General features: G+C 38.5%; 1 protein-coding gene across 1 annotated transcript in view; it reads right to left on the bottom strand.

Annotated features, from left to right (window-relative positions):
• Positions 1-820: 820 nt before the first annotated feature.
• C1H21orf91 (chromosome 1 C21orf91 homolog) overlaps positions 821-17,004 on the bottom strand; it is a 32,626-nt gene continuing 16,442 nt past the window's right edge. The window contains exons 3-5 of the mRNA XM_063448394.1: positions 8,447-8,959; positions 3,985-4,047; positions 821-3,066 (exon numbers count right to left, since the gene is read on the bottom strand). Coding sequence (XP_063304464.1) covers positions 2,930-3,066; positions 3,985-4,047; positions 8,447-8,959 — 713 coding nt within the window. The 3' untranslated portion in view covers positions 821-2,929. The remainder of the gene's footprint in view (positions 3,067-3,984; positions 4,048-8,446; positions 8,960-17,004) is intronic.

The raw sequence follows: 17,004 nt of genomic DNA, 5'->3' as shown, positions 1-17,004 counted from the left end.
AGAAATGGTTTGAGAATAGCTGCTGGGAGCTCAAAAGAACTGAACAAATATGGAGGAACTCCAGCGACTGATCGAAACAAGAATTTTGATCAGAGTAAATCTGTTTTACATGAAATTCCATTCCATTTCCAGTGGCAGTGTTTACAAGACAAGACCAAACACGGTTACCCGGAATGAATGGGTTTGTGGAGGCGGTTCCTCAACTGGGAATGGTTCTATAACAATACTGTGCTAGTGCAAAAGCTGCAAGAACATATATTTTTTGCATAGTGTTTGCAGCCTGGAGTGTCATTTTTTCCTGCCAACATTATTATATATTTTTTCTTAGGTTTAACTATTAACCCTTCCTGTGGGAAAGAGAATTTTTGCATTTCTTATACTAATTATTTTATCAATGATTTAGTTAATGGAGAACTTTCTATGGTGGTAATTATTGCGTGATCAAGAATTCCAATTATGGGCTGTGAGTAAAGCATTATTATTACACTTACGGCTCTGGGTGAATATTACAGCAATACACACAAAATATTCTCATACAGTAGTATCATTAAAAAGGGCAATTCACAGCAACACAGTATCCTTTACTACTTGGACATGTTACAGGTTCAAGTAGCTATCGTATACAAGTTCTTCTGTCTGTGAATTAGAACTGCAATTTGCAAATATTTTCGCACCAACAGGCCAAATCTCCACTTAAATACACCAACTAGCTTCATTGGTGAAAAACAAACAAACGCTAAAAGCAGTTCATGAATGAAATTGCTGCAATGTACCAAACATTGTAGCGGAATAAATCTCTGTAGCATTCACATCCAGATTGTACCAAATGCAATTGCAGTTCCTCTAAATACTCTAAAGTACAGAGAAAGCTCTTTAAAAATTGCCCTACCTTGAAATGGTATACAGGGAAATCTCATTGATTAAGTAACTGAAAAATGGATGTGATTGCTTTAAACTGTTTTAGAAGTCTGTATTTAAAATGTTTAATACTCGTATGAAATTAATCCATTAGGGGAAGAGATAATGGCAAATTTACATTAGGAGCAGACTTGCCGTTACACTTTTCTCTTTGCCCAACAATAATTAATTTTCCTCCATAATAAATCCCACCGCAAATAGATTGTTCGACGTAGCAAGTGATGAATGTCATATGTTTTTTTCCCCACTCCAATAAAACGCTTACTGTGGCTCAGTGTATCAGAATCCATCAAACAGTGCACTGTTCTGAGTGGGCCCATTTTTTAGCCCAATAAATAAAGATTCTGAAGCAAAGAAGAAAGAAAAAAAAAAGAAAAAAAAAACTCATGTCGTAATGAATACCTGAAATATGAATACAAATGACCCAGCTGTAAATCAAAATAATACAAAACAAATCATAATACTACATCTGACAGTTTTTCACAATGTTGTAGATTTTGCATAGCAACACGTAGTTTAAGAGCAGACTGACTAAGCTGCACAGCTCCCCAGCTGTCATTACACTATTAGTCATCTCCATGAGCCAATTGCTGGTTTAAAGATTAAAGGGATTTTAGTCCTCTGCTCATAGCTTATTTCCCCTTTGGTGTAAAGTATCATGATGATCATATCATAACTTAATGACTTCAAACAAGCACCAGTAGACAATATAATATTATTGTGCGCCTTTCTAGCAGCCTGTATGTCAAAGTTATGGACATTGGAAACAATGTAATCAAATTAACAAGCCTCTCTTCCCCCCCCCCCCAAAAAAGAAACCTCACTCGTATACTAAGGTAATTGGATTCTGTTAAGATGAGCACCCATGATAGGTAAATATTCGAACACCCTTCTGACAGTGCCATGCATTTAAACTTAAAATAATGTAACAAATATATAGTTATAAAAACTAAAAAACATTTGACCTTTAAATGCTACATTTCATTCAAAACAAGCAAAAATCAGTCCCAAGGTACAGCTTACTTATCTTAACAAAAAGGAAGAAAAACCTAAATATGTGAACACCCCACGTCAAAAAGACATTATTTTATATATGCAAATAAGACTGAAGATTTTTATAGAGCATTATTAAATCAGTACCCAAAATAGTTTTCTTTGTAAAAAAAAAAGTAGTAAAAAAGTAACACTGTAAACATAGAAAAAGTTACCAACAATACAATGAAAAATTCACTCAATTTTTTCTCTTTTTAAATAATCACGCCCCATATATTTTTTTTGTATCTAGAGGGGAAAACAACAAACTACATTGTAGTTAAATCAAAGTAGTTTGTCTATGTATTTTTTTTTTTTTATACAAACCATTGCCGTTTTCTCAAAGAGCAGAGATTAAAACCAATAAACCAAATTGAAATATGCAACATTTCAAATGTTTGCATGACAAATTAATATCAATATCTGTTAATTAGGCACAGGGAACATGGGTAAAGGTTTGTTTAAATACTAACCAATATTTTCAATTTAACATTATAAGAAAAGAAAAAAAGCGCAGATGGCTTGATTGCCTTATATATTTGGTAAACCTAGATTCTGATTTTACTTGATAATGCCGGACACCAACACATTTGGCAAAAATATACTCCATAACAGAAAAATGGAAAAACAATTCTGTCGTCATGTGCAATGTCTAATTTTGTGGTACAAACAAACCAAAAAATTGTGTTTTTGAACCACTCTGAAAATCAAGCAATCTCTTTAACTGTTTTTGCTCAGTTCATGCAGTGTGTGAAAAAATCCCATTCACTGCAGGTAGAAATGTAGAAGAATCCAAACAAAGAGTATTGCATTTATCAGTGTAAGAACATGTTCATATAAAAAAAATATTTTTTTTACAAAAATGATTGAGCGAATGAAGGTGTGACATCTTTGATCACAGGCTTATGCAGAGTCTCACTGTGACTGGTGTTAAAGGGACACAGAGGCTTCAGTTGTTAATAGCAATATTTGCCTTCAGTCATGCCCGTCCCACTTGCAAGCAAGGCAATTTCGAGCAGTTTTTCAACAGCTGTTCGATGGCAACATGACGAACGTGAAGCTCTGAAGACAAAGAGTCTTTCTCTTGTACGACGCTAGTCAGGACTTCGAACACTTCTGTTGAGAAAAATAAATAACATGTGGGTGAGAACACATAACACATTTATATGAAACACCAAGAATGATGACTGTTCCGCAATATCAGTTTTCACACAGGGTGATATTTGTTGACAAAAACACGACTGGCACCAAATTATTTTCACTCTCACTTTTAGACATTTATACCATTTCACAAATTATATAATGTGAACAAACATTTACACTTCTGCTCTAAATATTTATGCTAGCACATTTATTTATTTAGCTCCCGCCAAAAAACAAAACAAAACACATAAGCAGACGCGCAAAATAAAATCAACAAATTTCACAGTAAAATAAGGTCTAGATGATCAAGCAGCTTTGAAAATGTAGTAACCAACACAGCAACAATATTAAAATTACTTTTGTAAAATGCATCCCAATGGATTCTACCCGTATTTCTTTTTTTTCTAACAGACTAAAAATAGATCACTAATGCCATCAAGCACTGATAAGCTTTACTGTAACATATACTTAGCAAGCGGCTTAAATGACAGCACATATGCAGCTGCCACAAACCACATTGTAGACAGAGCTGAGAACGTATTGCTTTAGTGTCAGGCTTTTTTTCGCCCTTTATTCAGCCAATAGGTTAACAAAAAGGCGGTGACTCACACCCCAAAAAGTAAATCAAGCTGCAGGATAATCCATAGAATCTGCCGGATTCCTCTTTGCTAAATGAAAACTAGCATTCCACCATTCTTTTCCTGCATGCACTTTTTAATATAGCTGGTCACATAATTTTGGTCTGATTGCCATAATGCTAGGAATGAATTTAGATATATCCTACTATGAGTCAACCCCCAAAGCTCTTTCAAACTGTCATTTCATACCGAAGTCTCAATTGAAATACAATTATTTTCCAGAAAAAAAAATATAATCTCTAGAAAAATTTACCATTGACTTGCTGGAGGAGATTTTCATTTAAGCGTTCCAATTCTTCATGATTCATCGAACTCACTGGAATGAGGAGGGAGAGAAAAAAATAAAAATAAAGAAAAGCTTAAGAAATGTGAATTTCAATTTTTTTTTATCAGATGATGCAATAACATTTACAGAGAAGTGACACTTCCCCTTTAACAACCATGATCATGTCCCACACAGAGTGCTAGTAAATATGAAAGTTATTGCAAATAATTAAAAGGACACTGTGAGGTGTATTATATTTATAGCATTCCTGTACCTCTACCACAGCGAATAACTGATGTTGCAGTGGCAGAAACTGGTTCTATCCTTTGCTATAATTTTGCAAAAAAACTGTACTTTTATGAGGGGAAAAAAAACAACCCTGTATTTTTAAATGATAAAATTCCCAATAAATTGATCTTTATAAAAACTGTTAGTGTTGCTTTAAGTTAAAGCTTTGTGCAATTAAAGAATCCTTCCCTGACCCTAACTAATGCTGTGGGGCGAGTTGTGTACTGGAGATCCTTACACATCATTCTATCTATGGATTTAATAAACAGAGCAAACCCTGCTTACATTCTCTTGGGACAGTTCAGTAAAAAAAACATGCTGACATATCTTGTCAAGCACAGGATATAATGGGGCGAATGTTAACGTAGGAGATGCCACACTTAAGTGTGCATTAAAGGGACACTATAGTTACCAGAACAACTACAGCTTATTGAATTTGTTCTGGTGAGTAGAATCATTACCTTCAGACTTTTTGCTGTAAACACTGTCTTTTCAGAGAAAATGTAGTGTTTACATTACAGCCTAGTGATAACTTCACTGGCCACTCCTCAGATGGGTCATGGCTACCAAAAAATGCATCCAAACATTCAGTGTCTCCTCCCTCTGCATGCAGACACTGAACTTTCCTCATAGAGATTAATTGATTCAATTCATCTCTATGAGGAGATGCTGATTGGCCAGGGCTGTGTTAGAATCATGCTGGCTCTGCCCCTGGTCTACCTCCTTGTCAGTCTCAGCCAATCCTATGGGGAAGCTCTGTGATTGGATCAGGCAACCACTAGTGATGATGTCAGCAGACTGCTTGTTTTTCGGAGTCTAACAGCATGCAGAGATACAGCTTCAGGCTTGAATACAGTACGATTTTGCTATATCTATGGAGGCATGAGGAGCCCAGGGGGGCTAGATGGTGTTGTTAACAATATAGGGTCAGGAAAAAACAATTTTAAATAGGATAGCGCAAATGGGAGGAGGATCTTAGTACATGCAGCAACCAACAAAAACAAATCCTGGTAAAACAATTTGAACATAAAATAACTTACAGTAGTGATGGTGCGCAACAACAAGAATCATATTCACTATGGACCTTTTATAGAGAGTGAAAGTACCCCTGTGTACATGAAATGAGATCCGGACTGCAAGCTTCTTTTCCACGGATCCCACGCACTCTAGGGGCTGATCCTCCCTGAGTGCTATAGCAACGAGTGGTGCTTTTACCACTCCAATCTTGTGAGTGTAATACCTTAAGGGCACCTCGGTTTGCTTCATTATATATATGTGTGAATTACTATGCTGCACTAGGAGCTCTCTCTCTCTGTTTTAATCTCCTTAATAGGTGTCAGGTTCCATGTTTGCAAGTATACCTACAGATTGTGCTTTGTTTTACCACAACCACTGTTTGTGTTTTAATTACTTATAATATCTTCACTCTGTATATACCTCATTTCAAGTACACAGGGGTCTTTCACTTTCTATAAGAGTTCCATAGTGAATATGATTCTTGTTGTTGCGCACCATCACTACTGTAAGTTACAATAGGGTCAGGAATACATATTTGTGTTCCTGACCCTATAGTGATCCTTTAAAAAGAATAAAAAAATGGAAGAAAAAAAACCATAACCAAAGAAACATTTTTAGTAATCCATTTGAACGTACTATTATTTTTAAAGGGTCATCCTTAAAAGAAGATCTTGGCAATCAGCATATATTTGTCTTACTGACAATCAGGACTGGCATGTTTACCAATGTTCATCCCGCTTATTTGCAGGTACCTTTTTTTTTTTTTTAAACAAAATGGGCAGTGACCAGCATCCAGCCAAATTTTTGGGTCTTGTTAGCATTGCGCCAGTTAAGGTTTGGAAGTTGAACTCTCCTACAGCATATAGCTCATATAAAAATTAAGATGAAACTAATCATAATAATATAAATAAATATAATAATATATAAATAAATATCATAATAATAATCACCCAGGACTCCACATAGAGCAAATAGAAAAATTAACTGCGTATCTCAAGCTGGACTTTGATAAGCCCACAGCTTGCGCACAGAAATGATAGCTATAGTTCCCTGGTTTCTGTGATTTGTTGAGTCCTGACAGTCATTTTACATTTAGGGAAATCCAGTGACAGCAGAATAGTCAATGTGTTAATTTTTTTTTTAATTCTTTATTTTTATAGTGCATACGTTTAGTACAGTCGCGCTTGGGGTACTCCGAAGGCAATCCACCGGCGCATTATCAACGTTAAAACATAGAGGTACATTTTTAGGCTACCACAATTTTTTTTTTAAGATTGGAGTATATAATGAACATTAACGATTTTCGATGTTTGGGCATGCACATAACATAGCGTGACCTCGCTTCACCTCTATACATAAAATTAAAATGCTGTGACAAGAGCTATGTAAACTTAGAGTGAAAGACCACCTGGGCTTGCTGTGTACATGAGTAACTTCATTTGAACTGTGTAGTTATGGCAATGATAGGGAGAAACACCTATAAACAAGCAGGTTGATCTGGTATTATAGAACGAGTTGTGGCAAATGATAACCATGCTGAGGCTATAATAAGGGGCAAGACATTCCAACAGTTAAGAGAGTTTTTACGCTGAAGGAGAGGGTATGCTTAAGGAGGGTCATGTGTCTGGGAACCAGTCTCTCTCACCCCATGCCGGTTCGTGGTAAGCGGTCATCATGGGGGGGTTTGCAAAAGGTCAGCACAAAGTCCCGCTGTGAAGGTCTCATTGGTAGCACCTCTCTCCCAATAGTCCATGCTTTCTCTCCTTTGGGCTGTGGGGGGGACCTCCGCCTGTGTTTCCATCTGGCGTGGTGCCGTGCTGTCTCCCGGTCAGTGTCGTGGCCGGCTCTGTGGGTTCTCGCGTGTGGGGCAGCGCTCTGCTTGATCAGAGTTGTTGGAGCCGCTGAGGAGCGAGCAGGTCTTGCTTGTTGGTGAGTCACCTTCTGAGGCATGAGGGTGTGGGTGCCTGCGCCTCTGGGACCTGGCGCTGTTGCCCTCCGTGCAGGTCTTTGGTTTCTGCTCTGTTGAGGGACTGCTGTGGAGGTACGGGGGGGGGGGGGGGGGGATTCCCACCTATTTGGCGCTGTGTTGCCAGGCGGATCCATGCTGTTACCACTTTTATCGCCCTCTCGAAGACCTGTCTCCGGGTGTGAAGCTTAGTCCACAGACTGGCACATAGCCTGTCATAGAACTCCCCTGTGCACTTGGGAGGCATGTTGAGTGTGCGGTTCTTTATAGACTGTGTCGCCATCTTGTTTGGGCCTGGGCTGCTTCGGCTCGCTTGAGGTCTTGTCTCCTGTGCTGGTCGTGGTGTGGGGGTGATCGTCCCCAGCGAGGACCAGGATGACCCCCGCCGGTCCAGAAGGGGGGGGGGGGGGGAGGGGTTTAGAGTTGAGTACGGTGAGGTTGTCATCTGCAAGGTTACCAACCAGGAGAGTGGCCGCCTCTCCCTGGCTCGATCGCAGTTAGGCCTCAAGCTGGAATCGTGGGGACCCGGTGAGTTGCGGGTACTTGTGTGGTATCAAAACGTTTTCCTGGGTCTCCCCCACTCTGTACTCACCTTCCCAGCGGTGTGCGTGCGGTGATTCGGGATATATCCCCCGTTTTAGTGAATGTGTTCATTTTAACTGTGATAATCAACAACTTTAAATGTACATGGAACCGTTAATATAGAAGGTTGCTGAAATAGTAGAAAGCATACCTGACATTATCAAGCAGATAACATTGGCAATCTCCTTTAACCCCTTAAGGACCAAACTTCTGGAATAAAAGGGAATCATTACAGGTCACACATGTTATGTGTCCTTAAGGGGTTAAAGGGGAACCGTCACTCACAAAGTTTAGTATTATATTTACTTATTCCCTATATTTTTGATAGATTAAATGTCAAAATCCCCACCATTGCATTTCGCTTCATCCTATACCAGGGGTTCCCAACCCAGTCCTGAATAACCCCCTAACAGTCCAGGATTTAGTGATCACCCTGTTGTGTCCCAAGTGTTTTTTTTCTTTCTTTCTAAAAACACCTTTAAAAAAAAAAAAAAAAAAGGTAACACAAGTTATAGATGAGTTTCAATGTTTTATTTAAGGTTCTGCCATCCAAAAAAAGCAAAATAATAAATAAATACTGTATAGAAATGAACTTACATTCTTCTTTGCTGTAATGAGGATATCTTCTTTGAACACCAGAAGTAGAATCGAGGATGGATTTTTCGCTATTCTGTGTCTTGTTTGCACTCGGCCACAGTGAGCTGGCATTTTGTAATACACTCATACTGAAATCCCTGGAATTGTTCCTACTCAAAATTCCTTGTGAACAATTTGACATGCCGCAAGCTCCTGATTCAAGCCACTTGGCTGAATACCGGGGGACCTGCGAGTCGTACTGTGGAAGGAGCATCCGGTCACCCTGATGTCTGGATTTATAAAAGGTGTGTTGAGAAGTTTTTGAACATTCAGAATCTGCATACAAATCTTTATTCTGTGCATACTGTACAATCCAGCTAATTTTTTTACTCAATTTAGTTTTCACTTCCTCGTAAGGACTTTTAGAAAGTTTGGACCTGGAGCAATCCTGATTGGCAATTTGATGATATTTCTCAAAACAGTCCTTGTGTCCTCGTAAGGATCTGGTGTGTAAAAGGTCTGATCGTGGAATGCCTGGATGAAAAAAAAAAAAAAAAAAGAATAAATTACTAAACATTTCAGAACCATAATGAAAGCCAGATCGTAACTATATTTATTTGCATCTACTCAACTGGAACTGCAATGATGAAAGTAACTACGACTTCAGATAAAACACATCACTTTGATGTGGAGTAGCAAATAAATATATATATATATATTTATTTGCTATATATATATATAAAAAAACAAAAGTAGCAAAATAAAATGTATAAATAAATCACACTGATAAGGATGTTATACATATGTGCAGGTTTCATTGCGGGAAAATAGTATTGTGTTAAAACTAGGTAAAATACAAAATGAATAAGGGGGGGGGGGGGAGGGGGGAGAATGCCCATTTTTATTGCTGCAACACAAATAATTGTGCAAGTGAATTTTTTCCAAATCCTTTAGGAAACTTACATTTAAGTTTCATTAACACAAATAAATGTGGAGGACAGGAAGCAAGTAAAAGATTGTCATGCTTTAGAAGATAAGAGGGAAATGTGCTTAACACAAAATGGTATTGAAAGTCCCTGCTGTGAGCTATCCGCACGTAAATGAAAAGAATGACGTTAAAGTTAAAACGAGAACGTTTTCGGGTATTGAAAGCTTCTTGTCTGATACACTGACTCAGTAAGAGCAGGTAGGACTGCAGCATGAAGATAGGACGGGAAATATTCTAATTTCATGCTTATTAACTTACTTAGTAAAGTAGCTGAAGCCCATCAGAGGAGCAAAGGGAATGGACGTCTACTATGAAAATTAGGTCAGTATTTCACCACTGGACTTCCAAAAAATGAAGAGAGTGGATCATTTTAATAAAAAAATAAAAATAAAAGTAAAAGAACAAAACAACACTTTATTATAAGATTTTATCTTACTGCGACATCTGGATGTACAGAGGTGGGGGAGGAAGGGGGTGCTTTCACAATCACTAACAGCAGCATGTAGATATAATTTCATCCTCTTTAAAGGGACACTATAGTCACCAAAACAACTTTAGCGTAATAAAGCAGATTTTGTGTATAGATCATGTCCCTGCAATTTTACTGTTCAATTCTCTACCATTTAGGAGTCAAATCTCTATGTTTATGAAGCCCTAGGCACACCTCCCTGTATGTGACTTACACAGACCTCCTAAACACTACCTGTAAAGAGTCATCTAATATTTACACTTCCTTTATTGGAAATTCAGTTTAATTTATAATTTCATATCTTCTACTCTGTTAATAGTTTGTTAGACCCTGCAGGTGCCTCCTGTGTGTGATTAAACTTCAATTTACAAAGCAGGAAAAAAAAACTTTTAAAGCAAGTTACTATTTAACTGAAAGTAAAACCATTTCATTTTTATGCAGGCTGTGTGAGTCATAGCCAGGAGAGGTGTGATTTACCACCTAAATGGCAATGAATTTAGCAGTGAGTTCAGAGGCATGATCTATACATTAAGACTGCTTCATTAAGCCAAGTGGTTTTGTTGACTATAGTGTCCCTTTAAAGAGAAAAAAACCCCAACATTAGTAGTGATAGGTGTACGTTAGACACTACGGACTCCTAAAGCACTTTAGCTTGCGATAGAGCTTTATGAATGAAGAGTATCCTCTTTTTTCATTTTATAAAAAGTGCAGGTTTCAATAGAGATTGGCACCTTTATAAATCAACCATGTTACACCCCCTGGCTGTCAGATGGACAACAGGTCCTGTTACTTCCTGATTGTTCAGCTCTGTGCAAAGATTTCCCATTGAACTGCATTGGGAAGTCTGTGATTGGGCAACCACAGAAAGTCTGGGCTACTTAAGAAGGGGAGGGCTTCAAAGACTATAGACAAGAGATCTGCAACTTTTGAAATCTGTTTTTAGATATATCCCTAATAAAAATGCATGCATGTTTTAATTGGGGTTATATATATACTAAACAGTGCTTTTTTATTTGGGCAGTGGATAATCCCTTTAAGTACTAGCTGTGCTACCTGTGTGTTTTCCAATGCAACAATGGCTGGCAAGTATCGAGTAGAAGTAGGAGTATTAAATGTGACAGTGTTACTTCCCAGCACAAATTGCATTCAGGATTCTGACTTGTTCAATCGGCCTACTCTGTTCCAAAATGTTGTGCAGAAACAGATCCCTTCCTGCAACTGCACAGCATTATGATCTAGACCTGCCATTTCCCTTCCTATTACCAAACAGGACGGACGTTGGATAGGATCCTGGTGAAGTAATCCAAGGATGGAGAACATTTATATTAGGGTAGAGAATGACACCAGACTTAGTAAAGTAATAATAGTTCATAGTGACCTCTAGCAACCCATTACTTTCCGCTATTAATCGTTGATCACTTGTTGCAACAAAACTACATGAATACAATTTTTGACTCACCGCAGATGTCCACGGTTATGAAACCTGACCAACAACCTCCAGTGGTAATTCCACTTCTAGGCCTGAGGTAAGCCAGCCACTGCAGCAGGGTATGGATTCATAAGAAACAACACTCAGCAAGTCGGCTTTAGATTTGAGAGACCTTCGTTGTCAGCAACCAGTGTGACATTCACTATCGCATGCCAAGTACACCGACAACAACAAACAGAAGTAAAAACACCCAACAGGGAGTATTTTTGTACTCTAGTGGTGATGTGATTTCTATTGACAAGAACAAATTGGTGTACAGTAGTCTGTTTGCTTAATATCTATTAGGTTTGCAAGTTTTATGTCTTAAGCGGTTAAGCACGATTTCAGTCTTTCCGCCCCATCAATCGAAATTAATCCAACAGAGAACAAGCTTCTGCCATTGCCTCGTTTTCACACAATGTTTCCAATCGCTTCACAGTTCTGCTCATAGATTTGGAGAACTTGTAATTTGCTTTAGCAGCAGCAGGGGAGAGAGGTTTATCAGAACACTGAACTGCTTGTGTTTTTAAACAAACAAAATTCCACTCTGTCTCCACCAATTAATCCCTGTGTTTCAGCAAAGTCTTAAAACAGGTTCTAACACAATATAACCAGTGTGCCAATTTAACACAAGTAAACATAACTACTAATAAAAACAAAAACAAAAAAACAAGTTGAATTTTTGTAACATATGTGAGAAAGTAACGAATAGGGATTTTTAAACCTTACCTAATTCAAATAGAGGCAGCAGAAGAGACTTAAAAATGCATTAACAGTTTTTGATTTTCAAAGCAGTGTACCTACTACACAAGACATATGACAAGCTAGAAAAATGCAAAACTGGCATTCAGTTAGGATGAATGCTAGGAATAGAAGGTAAGTCCACCGGCGGGTCGTTTTCCACCCCCACTACCGATAATGGAGAGGTGGAAGCTCTCAGCTAACCCTGCAGGAATTCCTCTCCTGAAATCAGCAGGGTTATTATTGAGATGAGGATTAAGGTTAAAGTTAGGGTTAGGCATTCATTCATTCTGGCTGCCAGACAAGCTTGCCTCTTTCTTCCCAATGCCCCTTTGTGCGTCTATTTTTCCCCATTTAACCCCTGTGTGTCTCTTTATCCCCTGCAACCCCTCTGTGTACCTGTGCCCTTCCTCTGTCCTCCCCCCTCCTCCTCTTCCCTTCTTCGTCCCCTACCCTGTGCCTACTCAGCCTCACCTATCTATATTCAGCATGACCAAGTAGGTGGACCGCAGTTCTGTGCTCTCAGAGAGCACTTCCAGTCAGACCGGGTAGGGGAAACAGAAGTTCCTCTAACAGAGTCCACCTGCTCAGCCACACTCCATGGAGTTACTGGCAGGAAGGGAGTTTTTTTAAGTAATATTATGTTGTTTAAATATTTACTCATCATTTTTGCTAGCACAATGTACTCCGCAGAGTAGCAGATATTTTTTTGTAGCAGAATTATCATAGACTAGCAATATGCTTTTAGATAGTGTTGAAAGGAATTGACATGTGGAACAAACACCAAGCATCTGTAATTTAATTTTTTAAGGCACACCAACTACCATTTTAATATTTTACTATCCTATTATCACCAAGCATAAATATACTCGTATAAGTGGTTCTTTTTTGGAATAAGTCATTTTGGGTGAGCTTGCCAAATTACATGCAAGGTTATCTTAAAACAACACAAATAGTGGGTTTTGGCACTATTGGGGATATGTGCTGCTAATCTCAGTGTCTCAAATCACTCAATGGACACAATACACTTTACAATACAACCACCTAAAAATGGGGACCGCATTCAATACCACCCAAAACACGGTGATTATGTTTATATCCTCCTTCAGTTGGAGAGAATAGGCATCAAAGGTTATATTACATGTGAGAATAAAATGAAACAAAGAAAAAAAAAAGTTCATAGTGGCTACACAGCTCTCCACCATATCAAAACAACGCTGGAACGTCTTTTATAAAAGGTAGACATTTCACGAAGAATAATAATAATTAAAAAAAACAAAAAACAGTAAATCATGGCATAAACCATAAATATATTCGCAGAGTCCAATAACAGCACACCGTGTTTCGACTAATAGCCTTCCTCCCTTCACTCTGTCGAGCTGCCCTCCGTTTTAATGTGCCTCTTTAGTATTGGTAGCAAACAGAACAAAACACAACAAAAGCATGCAATGTTTTAATGGAAATAAATAGTTAAGAAATAAACAGAAGAGAGCCATCATTACATCTCACACGCCTGGCCTAACATGGGGCCTCTGTTACTTGGTGGAATGTTCTGCAACGCATGAGTGCTCAGGTGTGGAGATGCCATCTGCTGAAAGTAGTTCAATGTAATAGAATAAAGTAACTGATTACTGTTATGCCTTGAGAGCAGTTTCTATTATTAAAAAAAAAAAAAAAAAAAAAAAGAAAGAAACTTCAAAATACAAATTACAAATCCCAAATCATCAATTAACAAAAAAAAAAAAAAAAAAAAGAAATGGAGGGGAGGGAAAAGGAAGAAACATTTGGTAGACTTTCTCATCATTCAGAATGCAAAGTGTTAACCAGTCACATACTTACAGAGTTATTTACCAAAGTGACAATTGACAGGAATTTTCAATGAATTTCAAATTTAAGGCCAAAATATTCAAACTGAAAACAGATTTGACTTTTCAAAAATGTTATAATTTGGCTACTTTGGCCTAAATTTTTAAACTCTCTTTGTATTCCTGACAAATCTTGCTTTAGAAAAAAAAAAAAAACACATACCTTATTGATGTGCTATACAAAACCATGGGACCTGTATTCTGAATGACATGCACATTATCAAATGACCACTGCGTTTGCAGAAATAAAGGATAAACAATGTCAAGGTTAAGTCAAGCATCGATCACTGAAACCTAGACCAGGGATGTCTGTGCTCCGTTGCCATGGAAAAAGACAAGAATAAGCTCAAACATGGGGAATGCAATGACACCCAGTTTGACATTCCCACTTATATAAAACACGCCAAGCTTGCATGAAGTGTACACACGGCATCCTAAGTGCACATATGTATAATAAAATTACCAAAATCACAGTGCTCATTCTACAAAACAGAGAGCACATTAACCTAAACATCCTCTAGATTAGAAGCTTGTTCAAACGTATTGTTCCTGTCAAAATTTGTAATAGTTCATCTCATGTGTTGTTAAATGCCCTCTCTCTATAAGATTGGAAAGTGCTGCTGAATAAGTTTCCGCTACTTTAATTCTAATAATAATAAACATGAACAAAGCAGAAGATTTTCTAATTCAAAAATATACATGATGGTTCTAAAAACTACCTAGTGGTCCAGAGGGGGAGTGTGTGGTCTGCACCTTCAACATGTATAGACCCCAGAAATCACTCATTTGCAGCCCATTTGCTCAACGTGTCAGAATGCAGGCTAGGAATACCATCTGCTCTGCTCAAGACTCACAAATTACAACATCGAGAGAGAAACAAAAAAACTACAAACAAACTTTTCTGCCCAGCATCCAGGTGATGCTCCATTTTGCTTTAAACATTTAGCAAATTACACCACAAACCAGTTCAGTACAGTCACATCCAGGGCACACGTTGCAAATGAGGGGGAGAAAGAAAAACATTGTTTAATGTCTTTTTCTCTCCCTTTTTCCCATGCGGACTGCCAGGTGCAAAAGACCGTTATTGGAGTTAATGACTGACCGGGAGATAACATGGCACCCCGTTGCAGTATAAAGAGACTGGTTTGATTGGGGTCTACATTTATTTTTCACACCTCACCAATACTTTTGTGAACGATTAAAAGGCAAGTAAACAGAATATGAAATATACGGAGACATGATTGTTACCCTCTAACTTTTTCAACGTGGGTAATCTGTTAACACACTGTTTATTACACCAGGGAATAAGAGGAAGCTAGGATTACCAATGCTTCAAAATGAGTAAACTACACTTGCACAAAGGTCATAAAACCTAAGACGGACCCTATTTGCAGGGGGAAGGGGGAGTAGGGCAAGCAAAAGGCCTAGAGTAACGTCCAACATTTGCTGCCTAAGAACAATAAGCAGAGTCTGTGAAAACATCAGCACCGCTAACGTGCTATGTTAAATGTTATCACTGCACAAAAACAAGGCTGCAGTATATTTAACAGATAAAGCTGCTTTTATTTCCACAGGGTGAACTTTTCTCAGCCCATTAGATCTGCTCGGTGTAATATTCCCAGTTCTGTTAATTCCTCATTATACAACTTTGATTATGCAGATTTCAGCAAGTGCACCGCAGCGGGCAGAGTATGTCTCCATTATCCATTCCCTATTAGCACGTTAAAAAGCTACAGGACGCATTGTATCAGTGCCAACATTTTTTTTTTTTTTTACATGGAGCAGGAGTACAATTGGGTTGAAACACGATTTTAAATATTTCAAATAAATGTAGCAATGCGAGTTTTATGAGCAAGCACAGGCGCACATTTGGGAAGGCGTATCGCTCACACTATAGAGGCAGACTTTAGGAGATAGCAGTTATGGCCAGACTCTGCAGATAAGGGAAATACATAAATATTTCATACAAAAATATTGGTGAATAAAAAAAAATTGGACTTTTGAACAAGGACAAAAAGTGTAAAAGCAAAAAAAAATAAAATAAAAATTTCGATCAGGAGTAAGAAAGGGCTAATTATTAGTATGTTAACCCCTAAGGGCATGAAAAAACCCTTAGGGGTTAATATACTAAGAATTACCCCTTCCTTCTCCTGATCTTTCATTTCTATTTTTTTCTTGTTGCATTTTGTATTTTCTAGGGGTTACCCCCCATTCAGGAGTAGTACACCTACCACCCACTGCATTTCTATTCTTTGCTTGATGACAAAAAGTGTAGCATAAATCCAATCCAATGGTCTCCAAATGTATCAACGAGACACACAACATTAGCGTTAAGAATGCTGGTATCCCGAATAACCGTCCTTCCAGACACTCCCGAATCAGCTAGGGACTTTGTGATTATAGCCCTGTTCACCTGGAGCGCTGAGTAGACTGTTACCGTAATCCTAGTGAGCAGAGAGGAGAATAGCTCGCAACTTGCAACACAGCAGTCGCATACCCAAACATCAGTCAGAACTAGATGAAGGGTACAACAGAAATGTTTTTATTCAGGTCAAGTGGCTGGCTTTTATGCAAGTCAAGGGTACATTATACACACCCACAGAAATTCCCACAACGCGCCCACATGAGATGCCGAGTCATATGAAATATTACAGTGTAAACATATCCAAACCACCCCCACATATTATATGTCCAGAAAGCTGATGCCAGAGCACCCAAACTGGCAAAATAGCACTCTGATCCCAGGTTCTCAGCGGAAACGCCACCGTGGTAAAGATTCGACCTCACGCACGAGGTGGATGCCCACAATAGATCATTAAGTTCGGTGGTCGAGGTCGGTCAGTCCGAAAGTCACCAAATTGACCCCAAAAGGGTAAACTGTATTTGAGTCTCTGTAGTAGCGTTGGCTCACAGGGGTACTAGGAGCAGCCACACCAAATAGCGGTCTCCAGGCGAATTGGGAAAAGGGAGAAGGTGCTCGCAAAAGAGGCCAAGGGGAATCTCGCGGTCGAGTGTCCCGCCTAGAGTACCAGACACTTGACGACCAAG

This window comes from Pelobates fuscus, chromosome 1 (assembly GCF_036172605.1).
Source record: "Pelobates fuscus isolate aPelFus1 chromosome 1, aPelFus1.pri, whole genome shotgun sequence".
Taxonomy (NCBI): Eukaryota; Metazoa; Chordata; class Amphibia; order Anura; family Pelobatidae; genus Pelobates; species Pelobates fuscus.
The sequence above is the reverse complement of the archived record's forward strand: the minus strand, read 5'-3'. Positions and strand labels throughout refer to the sequence as shown.